The 23519-nt window shown below is 38.8% G+C and overlaps 1 protein-coding gene across 1 annotated transcript in view; it reads left to right on the forward strand.

The window, feature by feature from the left end:
* The window catches only part of zbbx (zinc finger, B-box domain containing), a 57874-nt gene that overhangs the window by 24416 nt on the left and 9939 nt on the right, over positions 1 to 23519 (forward strand). Inside the window, exons 9-17 of the mRNA XM_030151243.1 lie at positions 822 to 1044; positions 2206 to 2344; positions 7064 to 7164; positions 10246 to 10370; positions 10569 to 10624; positions 12553 to 12707; positions 13813 to 14745; positions 17434 to 17663; positions 22829 to 22967. Coding sequence (XP_030007103.1) covers positions 822 to 1044; positions 2206 to 2344; positions 7064 to 7164; positions 10246 to 10370; positions 10569 to 10624; positions 12553 to 12707; positions 13813 to 14745; positions 17434 to 17663; positions 22829 to 22967 — 2101 coding nt within the window. The remainder of the gene's footprint in view (positions 1 to 821; positions 1045 to 2205; positions 2345 to 7063; positions 7165 to 10245; positions 10371 to 10568; positions 10625 to 12552; positions 12708 to 13812; positions 14746 to 17433; positions 17664 to 22828; positions 22968 to 23519) is intronic.

Genomic DNA, 23519 nt, shown 5'->3' on the forward strand with positions numbered 1-23519 from the left:
GGCTGTATCTACAGGCAGGCCTGTGAACTGCATGTACCTTTGGACTAAAAAAATGCCCCCCAGTGGCCTAGGTCTGGGAAAAGCTGTCAGATTGACATTTCAGACTCTTGATACCACAGACCACAGTTTGCCTCATTCACTCAGGAGTAATTGTAAACAGATGTGGTTAAAAGGTATTGAATAACAATACTACAGTACAAACAATACAGTACATTATATTATATAAATTTAAGGCATATGTATAGTAAGCAATTATTGTATGTTCAAAATTTATGAGGTTCAATATTTCAAATAACCTAACAAAAGCAACAAATTAAACAACTGCAGTAGAATTTTAATAAACTTTAAACTCTGGTTCCTAAAAACCAGGACCAAATACACATTTTTTATGCTTCTTATTTTATTTTTCATCGATAATCATGCATTGAATGTTACTTGTGATGAAATGATGAACAGTCGTTTTAGACAACTGAATATACACTTTAGAATAATTAGCATTGTCCTTGAGGTTTTTTCAATGTGCAGTGCTTTTTGAAACTAGACACAATCTGCCACAACAAGAACCTTTTGTATTGTGATGAGACTGATTTTCACAAAGAGCTACTTAATTAGCATCATATGCACATGGCCTTGTAATCTTGCCTTTTGTAATTTATTTTGCATTTTTAAAAATTTTTATTTAGTAAATGGAGAAAAAAAATCATGATCAGTGTTCAACTTGTAAGCACAATACAAATCTTTAATTGTGATTAACAGCACAATGCTTCTTTGTCTTATGTCTTGTTTTTTTTTATCCATGACAAATATTATTTTCATTGCAGGTGTTTGTTGTCAGTCATAAAGAAAACAGAAGTGTGGAAGTGGTTGATGAGGAGCAAAAAGGGGAGAAAGAACAATTACCAGCTTCTCTGCTTAGTGGACTGTATGATGAGGAAGAGTCTGCTAGATCTTTCCAGGAGGCTCTGAGACAGTGGCGAGGAGGAGGAGGAGGAGGAGGAGGAGGACCCATGATTGAGGGTGCAGTGTGGGTACCTGTGCAACCAGGTGAACAGTACACACATGATTCTAAACATGCAGCCAAACACATTCGCACCACCCTTGTTAATTGATATCTTTAGATTTTTTTTTTCTGGTGGGGTGTTGCTCAGTCTAGTAATCTTTACTTTCATGGCTTGTAAAACTTTATTTTGCTAAGTTAAGTAGTAAACTGGCTGTCAGGTGGACTGTGGTTTATAGTTTCTCCTTCACAGTATGTAGATTGTCTCGTGACTTCCTCTGCTAGCTTCATCCTTCTCATTCCACATCTATGTCTTTCCTGTTCTCCTCCCTGTCCCGTTTTCTCCAGCTCTTCAGCTTTTCTGCCCCCGCTCTTCCTGCCTGTGCTCTGATCGGTTAAGGCCTTACAGAAAGTGCTTACCACTGCAGTAGGAGGGTAATCCATGGCTGTTACATACTGAGATAATGAGTGGAGCGTTAGGGGTGGCCCTGCTCCTCACCACAGCACTAATCGCCTCAGCTGTGTGTATGTGTATGTGAATAAGCTGCACTATGTTAGGCAGTTTTTTGCCTTTTAACACATACTTTGTATGTGCGCATGTGCAACAGTGTTTGTGTGTTCAGGTTTATGTGGCTGTGTGTTATTAGTGCTATTATTTCAGGTTGTGTGTATGTGTCTAGGTGTTTGCGCTTTTTATTAGGCCTCCTATTTTTTCTGTTTTACTGCTTGGGCAGACTCTGCTCCTCTTTCCTTTCGTTCTGCTCTGCAAATTGCTGCTAGCCCCTCCAGCCCTAATTATTTCTGTCAGGCCAATGGCACCCAGGCCCAATTTAAAGCTGCCACTGTGGACTGCCAAAGTGTCTAGAGTACAATCATAACATTTCTCTTTCTTACCTCTGTCTTCCCTTTTCTCTTGCGTGCTCACTATGTTCCTTTTGAATTGTGTACATGTTTTTTCTTAATCCCATGAGACTCTCTGCTATCTGTTTGTATCTTGCCACTCCTGGTGCGGTGACAGCGCATTTTTACACTTCTTGAGGGGAGGTGTTTCGAGAATAGTGTTGAGAAACTAGTGAACGATCATGATCCTGCTCCTTTTTCTACCATTGCCTGACTTCTTCTTTCCCCTTGGCTATGATTTGATACCATCTCTTACTTTTATCGCAGTGTTATTTTTGTTTCATTTCCTCCTCCACATATTTCTTCAGCAGAATTGTCAGCTATGGCGACCCAGACTGACCTCTCTCCAGACAGAGGAGGAAGAGAAGAGAGAGAACCTGTCAGGGTGGAGTTCATGGAATACACCCTTACCTACATGGACAGATTGCTTCTCAAGAAGCACCGCAGGTACACAGTGAACACTATGTGTGGACCACACACACATCGCATATATACTGTGTATGTAAGGTATGTAAAGGCTCCTGTCAGGGAATGAACAGGAAATTCAAGGAGTATGCCCTCGAGAAGCTGCCTCTTTCCTCTTCGTTATGCTTGACAACACATTTTTTGTTCGAATCATCCTTTTTTCCTTTATATGCTGACAAAAAAATTGTACTTAGACAAATGAAAGGTGTGGTTGCTGGTATAATTATGGTGTTTGGTTATATATGTGTATATGTGAATAATTTTTATTCTGTAAATATATATCCTCACATTCATTACATACCTTCTGTTTAGTTGGATTCATTAATGGAGTTCCATTTGAGTGCATGCACCTTTCACGTTACATTTAACTGCTCAACTAACACACATCTTATTTTTTACTGCTTCTATTGGTGGTTGCACAAATACATCTGCATTTTGATGTTTTCCTTCTCTGGCCGCCTCACATGCTTCACTTGCCTCTCTGTAGTCAGCCTACAGAAGCTACCGGTGTACAAAGCAGTTTCTCAGCACTTATTGTGCAGTAGACTGCCGGAGGGCCTGGCTTCAGCGGGTCCCATTATTACAGCCCTTTATTTAAGCGGCTCCTTTTGGGCTGAGTAGCCCACTGGAGAGCAGGCCAGAGGAGAGGAGAGCAGAGTGCAGTTTTAGGCCCACTGACTGCCTGAGCCGGAATGCTTTAAGTCCCCAGCTGTAGCAGCCTTTAACTGTGGAATAGACTAGAGAGCCAATCTAGAGTGCAATAAGCCTGCAGCGGTGATGGTGGCAGAGCTTAATGGAGAGACAGAGAGACTGGCTGGCTGGCAGGAAGAAAGAGTGAGAGGTTGAATTTTAACAAGCTTCTGTAATAATGGGAAAGAGAGTGAAGAAAGAAGGGAGTGAGGGTGAGGAAGGAGTTTTAATAAAGAATTTGCTAAAAGTGCTCAGTTGTATTAGAGTCGTAAACTCTACCACCTTGTTAGATTTGTAGATGGCCTGAAGGTTATAGAAAGCAAGCTTGTGACCAGGGGGGCATCAGTCTGATTTCCTGAGTTGGCTGGGCATTGGGGTAGGGCAGGGTGAATGCTCACACATCACTTACTTGAGTATCCATGATCAATGCACTGAACCCTGAAATAAAAGTCCACAAAGGCCCATAGTCACATCTATAAAATCTGACCTGACTCGGCCTGACTTGTACTGTCAGATTTAAAACTAAAATTCAGTGTGTCAAACTAGTAAAATACTTTTAATGCAGAAAACTCAGTTCTCATTATTAATGCATTATGTTGTAGGCAGTGTTTAACTATTTTGCATAGGCCCCTTTGCCCTTTTGTTACTGTTGTACCTGCTGTTTACAGGGAATGAAAAACATTGTCTTCTAGAGTACCATACTGACTTATATAATGTAAGTGAAGGACCACATATTAGACCATTGAACTGAAACATGTAACACATAGTACTCACATAAGTTAAACTACCTGACTTTGGTAACCATGACTTACTACTTCATGAGAATGCTTATTTGTGAGCCTGGAAGGCTGGGTCCTTGTCTTAAAAAACAAGAAGCATCTGTTAGAAATGTTTTTACTCTGAGGTTACAATGGGAAGATTACCTACTGGCATATTTAGCATGCCTGATCAAAAATTTATTTTGATATTGTACCCCCTGAGCATGTCGATCCTCTGCTGGCATAGGCATACTACATTTTGTACCAACACTTGGAATGAGATATTTATATTTTCATCTTTGCTTAAAAACCAAACACCCTGGAGTTTCTCTCCTTGAGGCCATTAGATGTCTACATTAGTCCAGTCACAATGTAATCTGTGCCACTCTTGGAATGGATTTGAGTAATAGGTTTAGTTATTTACCTTGAGATCTATTAATGCTGACTTTCATTTAATGTTTGGGGGTTATTATTTGAGGCGGTTTTGGATCAATGGGTCGGTTTTAGTCCCAGGGTTGTGTTACGTGGATGGGTTTTATTTCTTGTACTAATGCTTACTCTAATAAATTGTATACCACTACCTTATATTTTATATAGTTTATGACATGTACAACTCTATACAGTTTCTGTTTATAATAAGTATGAATGTACAGATTAATGTTCAAAATGTATTCAAAACTTGTCCAGATGGCATGTAGGTCGTCGTATTGGATTTCACTATCCTTTCACTACAACTATAGTTGTAAATATTTGATGTTGAATTGATTAGTGGAAGGAACTCTCCCCTCTAGCTCTTCCTCACGGTGTAGAGGGTAATTTGGTAGGCTTTTAAAATTCTTGCTCAAGGATATTTTTTAAGGATTAAATCTGGAGCTCTTTGACGATGGTAAACCATTCCATATTAACTAATATTTTAGCTACTATTCAATCGTTTGTCTCCACAGAGAACTAAAAATGAAGGAAAAGACCAAAAGAGCAACGTGCCTCTTTTCAGTGCACTCTAGCAAAAGCTTAAATGCAAACAGCCTAAGGCTAGTGAGGCTACTGAATGGAAAAGTACTGTATGTAAGAAGGAAAAGAGATGGATAGAGGAAGCAAAGGGATTAAAATGCTATGTGAAGAACAAGATTAAATATTACCCCCCAAGTACATTAAATAGACAGACAAAAGATAAATATTGGGCATGTGGACTAAGTAAGAGGAAAGACAGAAACTTCCCAAGTCACCCCTCATGGGCAGCGTGGAGCTGCTTATAAAGTCTCTCACTGGCCGTGCGCTTTGGCTAGATTAGACTGGGATGAAGGGAAAAGAGATACAGGGGGGATATTAAGAAGGACAGTGTGAAGGACACAACTCTGTGGCATTCGGGGGGTCAGCATAGAATGATCTGCAGTGAACAACATGCAGGACGGGCTCAAATTAGAACCAGTAAGACTCTGAGCTGGTACAGTAACACACACATGTACAGTACTTACAAAGTTTGAAGATGTAAAATGAATTTCCATGATAATTTCAAGATTACATATGTAGAGAAAAGATTTGTACTTATACAAGATGTGTTCTGTCACATAGCTGTAAAAAGAGAGATAGGAAATATGCTCTCGTAAGATGGTGCCACTGCCACACCATCCTAGAAGGTGAAAGTCTGTCAATGTGCATCAGCTATAAAATTAACCTCAGAATCTAAAATAGATGGTTTTGAGTTTTGACGATTCTTGTAATTCATTCACCAAATAAAAATTTGATAATTCATTTTGCCTTTTAAAATTATCTGCATTGACTGTTCATCGCAGGGCTGTGTCAGCCCTGTGATGAACCGGCGACTTGTCCAAGGTGTACCCCGCCTTCGCCCCTATGTAGCTGGGATAGGCTCCAAGCGACCCCCGTGACCCTAGTGAGGATAAAGCGGGTTCAGAAAATGAATGAATGAATGAATGAATGAATGAATGAATGACTGTCCATCAGTCTTCATTTAATTTCAGTCAAAACTGCTGATGGTCTTAGAATCTACCTTTTAATAAAGAATCTTTAGCTGTGAAGCTTATTTAGACAGGTTTCTGTGCAGTTATCCCCTACTAAAGTGGTTGTGACTTAAGTAACATCTTCAGCTATGCTTTGTAACTAGGATTTCCTTTCTTTGTATCTGTTTTTAGACACCATCACAATATGTGTTACATATATACATATACGTGACAAAAATAATAGATTACTAGAGCTGCAAGGTTAGTTGAACTGCATTTCCAGTGTCACTTTGTGCAGTTTATTAATATCAAAGGCTTTATTTTAAAGTCTGTTCTGATATTTTTGATTCTGTGACAGTAAGCAGAGAGAGGGACTACGTTAAACATTCATTTCTGTGACCTTCATTTCACTTGTCTGTATTTACTTAGCTTTATATAATTATTGTTGTAGAAAACTCAGTAGACATTTGCCTTAGCATTTACTGTTTAGTATTAATTCAGCAAATAAAACCAGAAAACCTTTTGTACTTTTCTAGAAGATGGATGCTCAACAATGTTTTGTGTTAGCTTAGAAAAGCAGTAAAGTAACTCCGTGCTGCAAACATACATGGCATGTTTAATAACGAACAGTGTCTACCACAGCATCATCATTTACAGGTAAATCCACCTGGATCACTGAAGAGCCCAGGGTCTCATCCATTATGATAATTTACTACATTATTTAAAACCTGCTGTGGAGATGGAGGAAATGGAACTAACTGACATTGGATGACACGGTCTGTTTTGCTATTGTTGAAACCGATTCAGCTTTAAAGACAATATTTGTACTTAATTCTACCCTAAAGCATAGTAGGAACTTTATTCCAGTGTGGGTAATGATTTTTTTTCTGCTCTGAGTGTGTGCATAGAACATTTTCTGTGCCTTTGTGTAACTATTCAAACTCTTTACAAACAGAAATATGTTCTGCATCAAAGTAAATCTGAATAACTTTATTTTACAGTTCAACACAGGTTGGTTTTCAGCAGCAAACTTTGGAATAATTTGTGAACATTACTTTTTAAAGTCTGCATCTTATTGACCTATAATTGGAGCCACAACAAATTCCAAACTGTCTAAGTATGCGTATGTTCACCCATCCACTCCTTTGTCCACTGAGGCATCCATCAATCCAGTGAAAGAGAGGCATCATGGGACTGAAAAGAGGAAAATAATAATATACAATCATTTAGTCTTATATTTTATTTTTGTGTGTTGTCAAATGTTTTAGTATTTCCTTCTTTGTTTTTTCCAGAACACCAGTTGAATGTTATCATCCATCCCTGGACCTTAGCACTGATATAAACCCACTGCTCAACACAAATACTGAGGAACAGACAGCAAGCGCATTGACAGGTAACACAAACATATGCGTACAGGTATACACACTGTATATGCATGTCTATATGATTATACAAGCACCCTTGGATGCTGAAGTGTGATGTTAACACACAGCCTTAGCAGTTATGTGCTCTTGTTCTACACTTTTAACCTTTTATGGTACACATACCAAAACAGGTTTCAGTCCAAACAAAAAGCAGGTAAGGACAGAGTAGTTTGACAGATGACCTGCACATGCACCTGCACATACACATAAGTACACACACAAAAACTCTCCCTCTCAACGGGTCAGACGTATCAGTGCCTGCCTATCCATCCGTGGCGGTGTGACGGGTAATCACTGGCTGTGATTGTGTGGGCAGAGGGCCGTTAGAGGCAGCTCATGCTTGACAGGTTGCACTCTGCCTGCGTAAGGAATGGGGCAGGGAGGGAAGGGTGGGGGGTCGGGCCTGCAGTCTGAAGCTCATGGCCTGGAGCTCATCAGTCAGGGGAGTGTCCTGGCTGTCTGGCCCCCAGCCGAGGCTGTCAGGAGATGGGTAGACCAGGGTTATCTCTCCCCATCCAAACCTCTGGACCCCGGGGCTGTCAACTGCCTCTCATCACATCAATCAAGACTCACACCAGTCCTGACCTCGTTAGGATCTGCAAGTCCTTGCCTGCCCCCTTCCCCATAACTGTCGATCTCAAATAGTAATTTTTTGAAAATCTTTGCTCCCAGAAGTCATATTTAATTTGTGGCAAGGTAACTGTGATAAATTTTGTCTAATAATTCTCAGTATCCTTGTGACTGCAAAAAGAAATAAGTATGTACAATAAATTAACAATGCCCTCAGAGTTCTTTACTGTCTGATCTAATAAGGTGGGAACCCTTAAAAACAGTCAAAAAAGTAACACTTAATACCACTCCTGTAGCCATCTTACTATATGGATAGGCAACTTTGCAGTTTTTGACTCCATGCACTCTCCATATTAGTACTTTTAATAATTCTTGCCATTCAGTCATGCTTTACACTTATCTGTCAGTCCAATTCCAAACACATAGATCTTTTTTTTTCCTTTCCTTTCAACAGAGTTTTACTTGGAGGAAGTTTTTTTTGCCTGCAGAATGCCTTAGAGTAAGAAGAAAAGTATGGGGGGGGGGGGGGGGGCTGAGAAGTTCATAGCCTGACTAAGAAGGAGTTATTGCACAGCAATGAAACTTGGCAAACATTAAATTCAACCTTTCCTGGTACTAACTGCATGGTTTCCTTCCAGATAAACCCACATTGGATAAATAATTTAGGACTTTGAAAAGTAGTACTATAGACATTTCATGAAAATGCTTGCTTTTCACCCCTCCCTCGCTCTCCCAACCCCTCTTGAATTCAGCTTCCTAGTTTTGCACAGTTGATAAAGCTGGAGCATCATCCCCTATAGCAACCATGTCAGCATGAATGTCCTTGGGGGCTAACCCCTTTTTCTGCAGACATTTGATAAGACCACGGTGCCACGGATGGTTCACGAAATGTCTCTGGTACTACTTTTCAAAGTCCTAAATTATTTATCCAGTGTGGGTTTATCTGGAAGGAAACCATGCAATTAGTATCAGGAGAGGTTGAATTTAATGTATGCCAAGTTTCACTGCTGTGCAATAACTCCTTCTTAGTCAGGCTGTGAACTTTTCAGCCCTCCCTCGTATTTAACCCATAAACAGCCAAAGATCCACTGGCGACCAAAAGCATCTACTGATCTGAAATGTTTAATACCTGTTGATCCACTAATCCTATCAATACATGTAATTGGTGTAAAATGCAGTTTGTCATCTTTTCATGGCCATCAGATATGACCCATTTAGATGTTCAGAGGCTCCATAGTGAATGTGGAAACACCGTCATCTTCTACAACATTGATTCACCAGTAAAATCCATAGAGTTGGATCAATGACAGTGGATGGAGACAATTGGTTTATGTTCAGTTAATGATATATTTTACTCAAAAAGTTGCTTTTTCTTCAGTTTAATCTGTTTCTGATATAATAACCCTCAACTTTAATCTGAGATTTTATGAACATTGACATGATCAGTAAATTAAATTTAGGAAAATACCTGATTTTCACTGAAAATACAGAGGATAATATAGAATAAGTGGTGATAAATCAGGTAAGACAGGGTAGATGGAGAGAAAAATTTATTTGGGAACTACCACAGAAGTAGCACTATTCATAGATTAAGAAAAGACCCCTTTGATTACTTATCTATGTGTTTGCAGGAACAAGAAATGCAGATGTAAAGGTGAAATCATGAAGTCATGAATTATCACACTGATCAGGGTTCATTCTGTCTTATTCCTGTTGCCTCCTTAAGTAATATTTGATACTTTTGACCATTCGGTTTCATAGTTAAAGTGTTTTACTCCAGTTATTTACATGATATTTTTCATGTCTGTGGTCAGAACATAAAAACAGTGTTCCATTGTTTGAGTGATGGACGGATGTGTTCCTTGAGAAGTGTCGAACTACGCAGCAGCTGATAAACTATTCTTTCCACCTGCTTCAAACTTTTCCAGGCATTGCCATTTACAACAGGTTGCAAAGTTGCTCCTCCTCTCCTCTCTTTGAATATGAAAGGGTTGGCTATGTGTGTCCATGAATAATAAAAGCTGTTTTCCGGCATCATGTGGGGAACGCTCCATTGTTTTAAATTCTCGTTTTCCTCAGCTGTCAGACCCATGTGGTGATGTGATAGAAGAGTTGTTAGTATGGGAGTGAGAGAATGGGCTGGTGACATATACCGGTAACTTGAGGTGGCAGATCAAAGTCAAAAAGACAGACTGGTAAAATGAATTATCAAATGAATAGGCAGGCAATGTAAACATACAATTGATGCCTTGAATAGTTTTGTGTTTATATGATTATGAATGTAGTAGACATCATTGCAGATACTGAGTAATATATGCCTTATACGTGTGTCATTATTATATGAACTTCTTGTCACAACGCCATAATAATATTGTAATAAAAAACATGAAACATGGGAAGCAAAACAATATAACACTTCCCTTTTGCTTTGCATCTCCCTGTCGTGATTTTGGTTATATGTGTATTGTGTGTGGTTGCAGCTCAAGAAGAGGATTTTCATCAGTACTGTGTATCACTGTTTGCTGTTCCTGTCAGCAGTGGAAGGACTGAGCCTCAGATTACTAGACCTGAATCATACCTCACCATAGTAGACGACCTGGATGAGGTAAGAATCACTGACGCACGTTCTTTTAACTGAAATGTTTTACCTTTACGCGAACACACTGCGACTCCAGACAGATTATGAAAGCATAGACACACACCTACACATAAGGCTTTTCAGAAACCAATACATATATATATTTTTTTCTTTCTGTGTCTCATTCTCATGTTTGAATGCATTGTTCTCTGTATTTTCTGACAGGAGACAGATATGAATGGAGTTTTTGTTCCTGAAAAGAGGGCAGACCTCAACAGAAAGTGAGTATTTTTTCTTTTTTAAGTGTTCGTCAATGCACACGCACAGTATTTCGGCCCACAAACAAGTAAAATCATATTCTGAAAACTGTTGATTTAATGTGTAAGAATCACTCTATCTCCATTTCATATTGATCTGACCTGGTTCATCAATCTTTCAAGATGTGTACACAATATGCGAAGGTAACATTCGATACCTTGGAGAGAAAATGTCTATGAATTGATATGATGCTGCTGCATAAAATGTGAAGTCAAGGTCTGTTGTGGTCTGCCATAATCCTTTATAGTCGAAGAAGGAGAAAAAGGAGACTATTTTATGCAGTGTTTACATGGTTTGTCTATGTAAGTTATGAGCAAGAAAAATATTTTTTTAGGTTTGATTAGATTCAACTTTATTGTCATTGTATATAAAAGGTAAAAGGCAACAGAATGCAGATTGCGTCTAACCAGAATGTTCATTGGATCTGAATAGTAATATAAAGTAAATATAAACAGTATCAATGTAATACATACAGTAAATATGAAAATATGAATATGAATACAGCAGTAGGATAAGAATAGGGCAATGTGAATATTTACAATATACAAGATGAAAAGTGAAAGAGAGTGTATGAAGGTGCAAGGATGTTAGTCTGTCAGTCAGTTTAACTGGGGGGAAAGAGGTGGCGGGATGGGGGTAGGGAGGTCAGGCTCAGCAGGGACACGGCTGATGGAAAGAAGCTTTTCCTGAACCTGGTTGTTTTAGTCCAGTGGTTCTTAACCTTGTTGGAGGTACTGAACCCCACCAGTTTCATATGCGCATTCACCGAACCCTTCTTTATTAAAAAATAAAATATGATTTTTTTCAAATTCAAGACACAGGTATATGTTTTACTGGTGCACAAAATGAACCGTGCATTAACATCACTGTGTTCAAAGAACAAAACCAATACAGTGCATGAACTCACAACAAATTACATACCCTTTCACAAAGACATGACCTTTTTTAATACAACCACACTGAAATGGTTTTAATTTTTAACCATATGTATTCCAATAATGAACTTATTGTATTTATGCTGTTTATCATTTTTAACATTTTAACACACACCTATCACCTAATTTCCATCAGGCTACAATAATAATGAATATTTACTGCAAATCAGTGTGACTTCTGCTGTTGCCTTTGAGAGACCATTTCAGAAATGCGTGGCTTCACCTTGGCAAGCGCCACTCTCATGTCATTTTCACAGCAAAGTCTGTTCCTTTGTGTTGTAGTGCTATAAGCAACAACAATACACCGCGTATATTGGATGTCAATCAGAGAAAGAGTCTCCGAAGCCATTTGTTTACATACACGGACCTAGCCTGACACACACACCCGACTAATGAGTTGAGTGTGTGTCTTCCTCTGCCGAACCCCTGAGACTGACTCACCGAACCCCTAGGGTTCGATCAAACCCAGGTTAAGAACCACTGTTTTAGTCCGAAGGCTCCTGTAGTGCCTGTCCGAGGGCAGGAGAGAAAGCAGACTGTGCGCTGGGTGACAGGAATCTTTGCAGATGTTCTTTGCTCTCCTGATACAATGCTTCCTGTAGATGTCATCAATGGTAGGAAGTGAGGTTCTAGTGATGCACTGTGCAGTTTTCACCACCCTCTGTAGTAGGATTAGCATTTTCAATACAGGGGATGGTTTAATTTGTCAATTTTATGGCAATTCTTTTACTTAATCACAGTTTTTATTTCAGTCTATTCAACACAAATGTGGTCTGATTGCTGCAGATATGTGGTTTAGTGATGAAAACAATATTTACTGCCGGTTTGCCATTGCCTGCTTTTTCACATTGAAATGTTTAGTGCAATTTAGAAAAACGTGGCTGTGCCCAAAGTGGGTGGTAAAGAGATACTGTATGAATTTACTGTCATTAGCATTGTATGTTTTCCATGCTCAGGGTCCCATCTGTTCACCAAGTCTCAAGCAAACAACGAACAACCTCAATCAATACTGGGCCCTCCTCACTCAGCCCAACACAACCAAAAACCAAACCATCTCTGAAATTCCATCCATCTAAGTCTCAGGTGTCACCACAAGGAGCCTCAGGAAAAGGTAAGATCTGGCTAACACTGGTTATGCTGGTTTATACATAGTAACTGCAGACATGGATTGGTCCACTCTTGAGCCCACTGTTGCTATAGAGCTAGTATGTAGAAATGCTGCAAAGGCATCTTTAAAACATAGACTATGAAGGAAAAAGTTCAGTTTTTCAGTAATTGTATGCAAACAGTGAAACTTTCATGTATTCTTCATAAAGTGAAATATTTCAGGCCTTTTTAGTTTTAATTTTGGTGATTACGGCTCACAGTTCAGGACACTAAAAAATTCAGTCTCTCAAAATACTAGAATATTTCATAAGATCAGTTAAAAATGTGGATTTGTAAAACAGAAATACGTCACGGCGTGGAGGTAATCAGCCTGTGGAATTTCTGAGGTGTTATGGAAGCCCATGTAGCTTTGGTATTGGCTTTCAGCTCATATATTGTTCAGTCTGGTGCCTCCCATCTTCCTCTTGACAAACCAAGTAGTTTCTGTATGGGGTTCCATTCAGGTCAGTTGGCCAATCAAGCACAGTTATACTATGGTCAGCAAAACCCATTCTAAGTAGTTTTGGCATTCGGGCAGGTGCCAAGGCCTGCTAGAAAAGGAAAACAGCATGTCCATAAAGCCTGTCAGGAGACAGAAGCATGAACATTTCTAAAATCTCCTGGTAGACAGCTCTGTTGACTTTGAACTTTAGAAAGCACAGTGGACCAACACCAGGCATCACAAACCATGACTTAGTATGAAAACTTCACGCTGGAGTTACAGCAATCTGGATCATGTGGCTCTTTACTCTTCCTCAAGACTCTGGGACCTTGATTTTCAAAAGAAATGCAGTTGGATATCTGGCTTTTTCAGTTAATTAAGCAACAAAAAAGGAGTTTTTTCCATTATGTATTCGGACAGTATTGTCTTCTACATATATGCATTTGGCTTAAAAACATAACTATAGCAAATGTGTCCACAATGAAGATATACTGATAGTATGCCACATATCAAATAATAAACAAGGATGAACACTGTAATCTCTAAATACCTAAGTCCTTCTTGCGTTTTGCTATGTTTTCCTTGTACAAGCAACTAATGCCCGTATTATCTGTGTTATTTTTCACAGCACTCTCTGAACAAAAGCCATTTGCACACCCTTCTACTGAGACGACACCAGATACTTACAAGACTTCACTTAAGCCAGAAACCTCCAAGCACAAAGGGCCCAATTGGTCTCCTGCCGTCCACAAAACAAAATCTGGCTGTGAATCACCCCAATCACCATCACTTTTGTTGTGTCCCCCTCGACCACTTTCCCAAATTGAGATCCCTACCTCATATTCCCTTCCCTCATTTCATCCTAATGCTTCTCTTTTGGGTAGTAGTCCATCAGTGATGCCAGAAGACCATCTTTCCTCTCCAGGCATTTCTTGTACCCTGAGATCTACTTTCACAGTCTCGCCATCAAGCTCTGTTGAGTCAGCGCTATTGCCCAAAATATATCAATCAACCCCATTACAAAACAGCTCTGACTCTACCGTATTGCCAGAACAACTGCAATCATCCCAGTTATACCCAGAACCAATCTCATCACCAAAGAATTCTCAATCAACAGCGAGCAATCTAGACTCCCAGAAGCAATCCCAGCATTCTTTATCAGACCCAGAGGGCCTCCTATCAGGTAATCAAGGCCAGATACCTCCGTTACCTGTGTCATCCAGTCCAAATGCTCTGGTAAAATCCATGGAACCTGTTTCAAGTCCATGGGGAACAAACCCAGTGTCTTCCCAAGCACCTGTGAGGACACCTCCCAATGTATCCAGTTTATATCCGTTAGAGTCCCTGACAGGTGCATATTCTAGATCGAGGTCAGCTCATGACTATACGTATGAGGATGCACCAGTTCGTCTGTCCTCCACCTCTGTGTCTGTTGACCATGAATCATGCCTGTCATATCAGGATACACAACATATCCGGTCTGTTCCCTCACATCTCCTAAATGTCAGCCAGAGTCCTCCATCACCTGGCGAAATAGGAGAGGAAAAGAATCTGCCACTGGGTAAGTGAATTGTTTTATGCCACTGTTGTGCATTTATAGTGAACCCTTTTCGAGTGTGAAATATAGTGTTTTAAAAAGTTATTTCTCTTGTAATATTGCAAATTTCGCTATGATTTCATGATTGTAGGATGTGTGAAGGTTCCTACTGTGCCTACACCTAATTACATTAAGCACACTTTCACACCATATTTATCATCATCATCACATTTATAGTTTTATATTTTTTCATTCCTGCTACATACTGTATGTTTTTATTTTCATTGCCAGGCAAATCCTAAAAGAGGCATTCTTCTGATAAGGCAGACAGTTTAATTTCTAAATTGGCCAGGTTAAATAATAGTTGCGATACATTTCAAAACAGTAATCATGGTTAGGGATGGATGCAGGAAAGTGCAAAATTTTAGGTTAAGACTGATACTGTGAGTAAAGAGCTTGTGGTTATCAGTGGTAATAGCTTCCTCTTGTCCCACTGGGCTGTCAAAGCTAATTTAGATCCAACAATAAAAAGTGTTCTCTATTTTTTTTTATATCGATTAGGGTTTTAAGTAAATACCTGACATAATGCTACAACAGGCAGGGAGGTAATTACAGGGTGAAGAATGGCCCTGAATTCCCTTAGTGTTCTGTAGACACACACACACAGACACACACACACACACACACACACACGCACACACACACACACACACACACACAGCTCCCCTATGATTTACTGAATCAAACACATACATCTTCCATACATGCAGGTGCATATATTGAGTATTCAGAGCACAGGAGAGCCGTTTGTTTGATGTATTTTTGCTGACTGTATTCTCTAGATCCATGTGTATGCTTTCAGAAGGTGTGTGTGAAGTTACACTTTGCCAAAGGTAATGTTTGTCAAAAACATCTGAAAATTAAAAAAAAGAATTGGGCACAGTTTAGAATTTACATCATATAGATTAAACATTTCCATAAAACAAGGATCTAATTTTATATCAGCTGTGCTGGTTGTTGAAATCCTTCTGTCTCATCTTGCTTATACTTTCTGGTTTTAGACCTCTTCCTTTTCAGCTTTTTCATCCATCATCCTCGTTTTCTCTACATCCTGTGCATCAGTCCCCACTTCCTCCGGCTCTTTGACAATCTCATACAGAACGCCTGCTTTATCATCTTATTAGATCTTGATGTTGGTGGCAATATGAAGGACATATACACATTTTCAATGTTTTCTTTAATACTTGAGATGAAGGTGTTGCATCAGTTTATAACAGCATTGTTAGCCATTCACCTTGACAATCATAATTTATGTAAATAAAAGTTTCAGTGCCTCTGTGTTAATATATGTATCATCATAAGATCATTAATGACCTGAAGATGTAAAAGGAAGAAATTCTGTTTAATTTTTGTCTCATTTTTGAACCTTCAACTGGCAGACCCACGTGGTCCTAAAATAAATATAGGCTAACTGTAACTTTGTTATAGGAGTCTGCCAGTTGGTCAGAAATGGTTCTATGAATCATCTTCACTGCTGTAATACCCTAAGAAATCATGATTGTTGCTTAAAGGGGCTCTATGTAATGTTGATATTAAAAAGTCTCAACAGTCGGGGAATGTTGCACAGCAGAACACACCACCAAAAAATCAATGCTATGTATCCAGAGACTGTATCACTCCATGTTTACACACATCTATATTATGGTATAATCCAGGTTTCTTCTTTAAACAAAAACTACATAGCTCATTTTGATAGCTGGTCAGAGAAACACTGACCCTAACCTAGTTTACATTATAACTCTCTTAGCTTAGCTTTGGTTTTAGACATTCATTCATTCATTCATTCATTCATTCATCCACTTGTTTCAAGCAGAAGAAAAAAACTAAACTTTTATGTGTACAAGGAACTAAGCGGAGCAAATACATTAATAAATAGAGGTGATCAAGACAATACAGCAGTTGCCATGCACACTAGTAATAACAAAACACAAGACAGAAAACCGCCACAGTCAAACCACACATCACCTCCACTTGTGATTACAGTTTGTGTTGTCGATAGCTGCATTAAAGATCTATTTAGAATCACACTAACAAGATCAGAACTGTCACAGTTTAGTCTGAACTGTGGATGAACAAATGGCAAAATTTCATCACAACTTTATACCCCCATAAGCCTCACTATCAAAGTCACCCTTGTAGAACAAAATGCTCTCATTTCAGCTTCAACTCCATTCTTTTTATTTAGACTTGTGTCCAATGGTGAAAGTGACAACAGTAATTCTAGGGATTATCACTGTGTCACTTTCTTTGACTCTAAAAGTCGTTTCTTACTGGTTCTCATCCCATCTGTTTCCAGTGCTTTAGTCAAAGGCCCAGTGGTGTTAGTTTTCCTCACCGTGGAAGACCAGCAGAGGGACTCACTACTCCCTCTAGTGGTCGCATAAATCTGCCGGCCTCTCGGTGTAAACAGATTCAGTGCATGTCTGCTATCTAATAATACATTGGCATATTTGCAGAACTTCATAACTCTATATTATACACACTCTAGTGATAATATTGGGTGATATGCGTGAAATAATACACAAGGTAGAAATAGTACATAGAGTCCTTTTTAACAAAACCACCTGGCTAGTAAACGTGCTGCTTTACATCTTTTATGAGTTGCGGATCTGACATTTTCACATATCACAAATCATTTCATTTTTCGCACAGACAGTGAAGATGAAATGTCCAGTGACAGCCTGGGTCTGGTACCACATGAGGAAGCCTATCTGGATGAAGCTGCAAAAATACACCAATTTTTACAGAGAGGAACATCCAAAGAAGGCAATAGAGGGAAGACTGCCACCCCTCATTTAGAAGATTTCTTTGTTCGTGCAGGTGAAGAAAGAGAAAACGATTTGCAGACTGATGAGCCAGAACACCTGTCAGAAGCATCCATGGTAACATGCTTACACTCTTCCACATGCTTTTCAATACCTGCAGGGACAGTTTTGGGCTTGAAAATTTCACTGATCAAACTATTTCCTGGGAAGCAGGTGCCACTTGTTAGTCAAAAAATATTGTACACTCACTACAGTCCGTAAATTTTATAGACTGCACCCGCACATGGCTCCCAGTAATCTTTGCTCGCCACTTTAACAGAAAATGAAATATTAATAGGACAAAAAAGTGTGCATGACATTAAATGTTCTCAAGAGTAAAATTTAAAGATATCCACTTGTATTTGTTTCTATGAAGATCTGTCAATGTTTTTTTCCTCATCAGAGCAGATTCTATGCGCATTCAGGAGCACATCTGTAAAAAATAAGTGATTGCATTTTCTTTAATTGTGCGTTTGCATAGTATAGGATTTGTACTTTCTGCACTTTATTTTGAGGATGTATAACTTTTTTTTTTACCTTTTAAAATAACTAAACACCGTACTATCGTTAGACGGTGATGAGTACCTTTTCATATACTTCAAAAAGAGCTGTTGTCTCTGAGCCTCATAATAGTTTAGAGGAAGTACTACTGATAGTTAAACCCTTGAACACCACATCTACCTACGCTTTTACTTTGGTTTTGAAACCCCTGTATAAGAAAATATTTGAGCAGTATGAAAAATCACATTTAAAAAAGATAGCAGTGACATTAAAATTGACTTGACTTGATAAGGCTAATAATGAGTTGAAATAATTAAAAAATGGTCAATTTTATTGAACATTATGATGAACAGATGATGTGAACAGTTGACTATATTCATGATTTGGTTGAAAAGCAGTACCTAGGAGAGGCAAGAGCTAATACTTAGGAGCAAATATGGGCTGAGGATCACCAGTTTGTCAACAGAAAAGATAAGAAGGGATTTGGATATTTCATTGTTTCATATTTCATATTTATTTAGATAGCTCTGCCCCTATGGTGCAAAACAGAATTGAAAGACTAAAAAAAACATAATGCATAAAAGGCAAGGATGCAAACCTAAGCCAGTGATAACTGATCTCTCAAATGATACCGCATCAAGAACCATCTTTCATCTGTCACAGACAGAACCACATGGGGTCAGGATTACTGTGGTAAACCTCTGTCAGGTTCTATCATATCTACTGTACTTAACAGAGCCAAAAGGACATCTTGTGTTAACTGTCCTGAGGCTTCGTTGACTTTTCTGGGCTTAGAGGCATCTGGTATGGACCATCACTCACTGGATACATGACGTGTGGTCAGACCAGTCAATATTCAAAGTTTTTTTTTTTTTTTTTTTTTTTTTAGAAGATGACAGCTTTATCAGGGATGATTATGCATATTTCAACAAGACTGTACACCATCTTCGCACATTACAAAGACGTGGCAAAAGGAAGAAGAGGGAGCAAAAACAAAAACAAAAAAAAAAAAAAAACAGAAAAAAGAAGAGGGAGCAGGCACTGGCACATCAGAAAATGTGTTCAATATCTAATTTTCTATAGTTATTTTGGGGGGAAAAATGTTCAGTGTGGCAAAAATGGATGCATATCTACAAATAAAATGAAGTGTAGAGTCAAAGTAAATTTTAATATCACAGCTTTTTTTTTTTTTTTTTTTTTTAATTGCATTATCATACGGTTACACCTTTTTCTTATCTGGGGCTGTACACAGGATGGGAATACCGCAGGCATCCATCAGCCATGGTCTTTGTTCTTTATATAGCATTCTCCACTAAATGTTACCTTACTAACATCTATTCTTCGATGGCTTCTGGACACACACACATATAACTCTCATCATCCAGAACACCACTGACTTCTTAAAAGAGCACTAGATCTTTTTTGGACACAGCAGGTGTCAAAAGAGTCAAAGCAGGCAGAACACTGCTTCCGAGAAGGTGTGTTTGAAGACAACAGCTGAGGAATTATGTTTTTTTTTTTTTTTACTTTTTCTAGCTACTACTGGAACTATTAGATATGACAAGCAGTCCCTCCGCTTCAGAATTATTGAAGTTCAGAATCAGAGGCTTTATTATACTTTACAAGAGCAGTAGAAATTCATCTTTGATATGGCTCTCAAATGTACAAGGAATAGATACACGCTTAAAAAAAAAAAAAAGAAAACAAAGTTAAAAGCATAGAGCATATAGATGAATTAATTGTTTTACTGGGTGAATTAAAACATCTGACCTTAAAGGAGCTTGTGAAGACTTGTTAATGATGATGATGGCAGTTGACATGAGTGATTTTTTCCACTATGTTTGCCCTTGCTTGAGGGGTTCTATAACAATGGCCTGAAGGGAGGAGTTGAAATGAGTTGTGAAGTGGGTGTGAAGGGTCATGTATGATGGTGTTGACTTTCCATATGACTGCCTGAATGTGAAGGTCTGAAAGGGAGGACTCTGTGGGGCCTTTTATATTGCTTGCATGCTTGATGACCTGTGACACTTTAGCTTTGTGTTTAACAGAGGAAAAGGTGTACCAGAGTGGGTGAGGACTGACTGGACTCACAATCCTTCAGTCGAATGACCTTTTATGGGAATTGGTCTGGTGTTTACTTTTGCTAATCTGAAAAAAAACTTTCACTTAACTCACTCAATTTACAGAAAAAATGATATGTGTTATTATGACGTGTAGAAACAATTCAATTTAAGACCAGGTCAGGAAGCAGATGTAGATTAACAACAATTTAAAGAAAATTTTGAGACGATATTGGTGAATGAGGTTTTAAATGTTACTTTACTAGGTTTTTGTCAAAGGCTGCACGATATTGGAAAAAACTGACATTGTGATTTTTTTTAACCCTACGATATATGAAAAAATACTCAGGCTATAATAGCTGTGTGGTGCAAATTAGTTGTGTTACCTCTCATTGTGGCAACAGGTGCAAGGCACTGTCGACACAGAACACGTCTTTTAATATCATCCTTCTTGTGGCTAAAATCATTCCAGATAACTGATGTTGCTTTTCTTTTTGGCACCAAGTTTTTGTTTTCAGTTATTTTCTCTTGTTCTTTGCTCATTTTTCAATGTTGTTACCAGCGACTCACTCCTGGTGCAGGGGCGTGGTCTGCTTCGGCAAACTGATTAAGAACACTTGTGATTGGTGGATAGCTGTGTGTAGTGTGTGTCAGATACCCAGCTTGAAATTAGACGAGAACATGTTGAGTTCATTTGCCTCCTACATCGCAGGACCTGTGATGTGACTATTGCGCACACGTACATTGCAATGACGATACTCAAATGATATATTGTGCTGCCCTAGTTCTGTCCCCTGCCTTAGGTATTGTAAATGACCCTACTGGTTACCCTGGCGCTCGTCTTTTTGTTCTTCTTCCAACCGGCAGACGCTATTGTTCTATCAAATATTCTACCTCTCAGTCTCCCAGTAGTTTCTTTCCCAGTGCTGTGCGTATCCTTAACAACTCCATATGACATATTTAACAATGTTTGGTGTAAGTTTTATTTTTGTACTTGTGTATAAATGACGCATTTTAAATTCATGCACTTTGTCCAAGTGAGTGTCTGTCAATCTACGGGGGCACCTGTCTTTTTATTACTCTTATACATGTAATTTTTCATTGTTTTTTTTTTTTTTTTACCTTGTTACTGTCTTTTATGTGTCTTTATGCTGAGCTCTTGCAACCCGTATCCAATTTCATTTCAGTGGCAATTGTTTTAAATGTGTTAAAGTGATTTAAACATTTTTTTTTGCAAAATTCAGACCAGTTTTGGACTTGTTAAAAAAGAAAATTATAGGTCAGTGTCTCTGAAGTATTTTAATGATGAGTAGTAAAAGGAATAAATGTACACTGTGTAAAATGGTTGAAAGAAACGCATCGTTACATTGGACATAATCATTTCCAAAAATGAAAAGACTTCAAAACCACTAGTTTCTTATTGTAGCTGACCTGATCTACTAGATAACATTTGTATCACACTAATTACTTTACATCAGTCATCTATAGTGCAGAGACACCTAAGGGCACGGTGTTATAGGTGCACAGCATTGAGAGAAGAAAAGACAGCGGATTAAAAAGACACTGCTTGAATGGTCCCAAATGACCTATCAGCCATTTAATGGTATGAATCCTTTATGCTGTGACAGAAGAATGAAAAAATAAGGGAGGCCTTGCACTTCATTAAAAAGCTTTAACAAAATGAGGTTCAAGATTGTGTAGGTAGCAGCTGTGATTATCAAGTGATTTTTCCAGGCCTCTTCCTCCTTTGCCATTTCATCCTTCTTTATGCATTTCTTAGACTCTTTCTCCCTCCTCCCTCTTCTTATTTTCTCTGTCATGTTTTATGCTTTCCCTTATTTATATTTTCACTTCAGTCTGCAGATTATGCAACCATAACGGCTACATCCTTTTGTTATAAAGAACATCACTCTGCAAAGGCAACTTCATTTTTTTCTTCTCTAGTTTGATATGCTACTCTTTTCTGTGCTCTTCCCCTTCCATCCTTCCTCCAACCCTTACTCTAACCACTACTCTTCCTACAATCCTCTGTTCCTATTTTCCACCAGCCAGGCTGCGGTGTCTTGCAGTGCTACGGCTAGCATGTTAATACAACAGATCTAATCTTAACTAAACAGAGCTTCCTCATTTTACCCCCATCTCGCAGGAGGACACTTGCTCTGGAAGAGCAGCTAACCCACCACGACATTGTGAGATGCTCTCACCAGCTCCAGGGGTTAATTAAAAATCAATTCATCAAGTGGAAACAAAGGAAACAGGCAGACAAGGGAATAATCTCCAGTTAAAGATTCAGGCTTATTAATATGCATTTGCACAGTTGGAAATGAGAAAATACAATTGTAACGCCCTTACCTTTATTATTACAAGTTAAATTGATGTTGAATGTCAGATTGTCCTTTGAACGGATTCTGTTTGGATAGAAATGAAACTCAAACACCTAATTGTTAATTCCTTCTACTTTTGTATTTTTATTTTACCATATCACCCTCCTTTTGTATTTTTCTTTCCATCTGTCTTTCTTTGTGCATCATATTCATCTCAAATGAGATGTCTTTCTCCTTCACTTTTTCCATCCCCCTGCCCCTTTTGAAATACTTGCATTGCCCTCAATGACACTTACCCCCTTATTTCCCCCATATCTCCTTCTCCTACCCATCCTCTGTCTGTTTCACTGCCCTCCAGGTGATACCGGGGCTGTTCCGACATGTAGACCGGTTTTCGCCTCAGGATTTGGGCATCAATTCCGTCCACAGTTTGGAATACACACATACTGAGGCAATGCAGCAGTGCCAACCTTTGCTGCATGCCTCAGACCCAACAGGTATGCAGAAGCAGAGAACTTTTCTGTCTATGTGTATTTGCGTGTATATGCCTGACTTTCTATGCTTTTTTAAAATTTTACTTAAACTGGCTCATGTTTTCCTATAAACTACATCAGAAAGTCCCACTGCTGTTTTTGTACTTCGAGATTAGATTGTGAAGATTACCTCTGTGTCCAACTTTTGCCTGGAGATACTTTCCAATTTGCAAGCGTTATTCATATCACAAAGGCCTCATAATAGGATTTAGAACAAATATGTAAAAACATAGAGCTTACAAGAGAGATGAAAATGAGTTTTAAACCCAGAGGAGCGCTGGCTGCTTGGTGGAAAACGAGAGATGGGGGACAACACTGATAATTTATTACTGGTGGGTCCAAGGGGAGCACTCCTGAGATGCCTTTTTTATTTGGTGTGTGTATATATCTTTGCCTTCACACATATCTAGACCGCAGTGATTCTTCATCCAAATATTTGAACTCATGGCGTATTAGTGCCTCCTTTTCCTCAAACTGAAGGTGAACACAGGAACACACATAGCCCTCCAAAGCCCC

This window comes from Sphaeramia orbicularis, chromosome 13 (genome assembly GCF_902148855.1).
Source record: "Sphaeramia orbicularis chromosome 13, fSphaOr1.1, whole genome shotgun sequence".
Classification (NCBI taxonomy): domain Eukaryota; kingdom Metazoa; phylum Chordata; class Actinopteri; order Kurtiformes; family Apogonidae; genus Sphaeramia; species Sphaeramia orbicularis.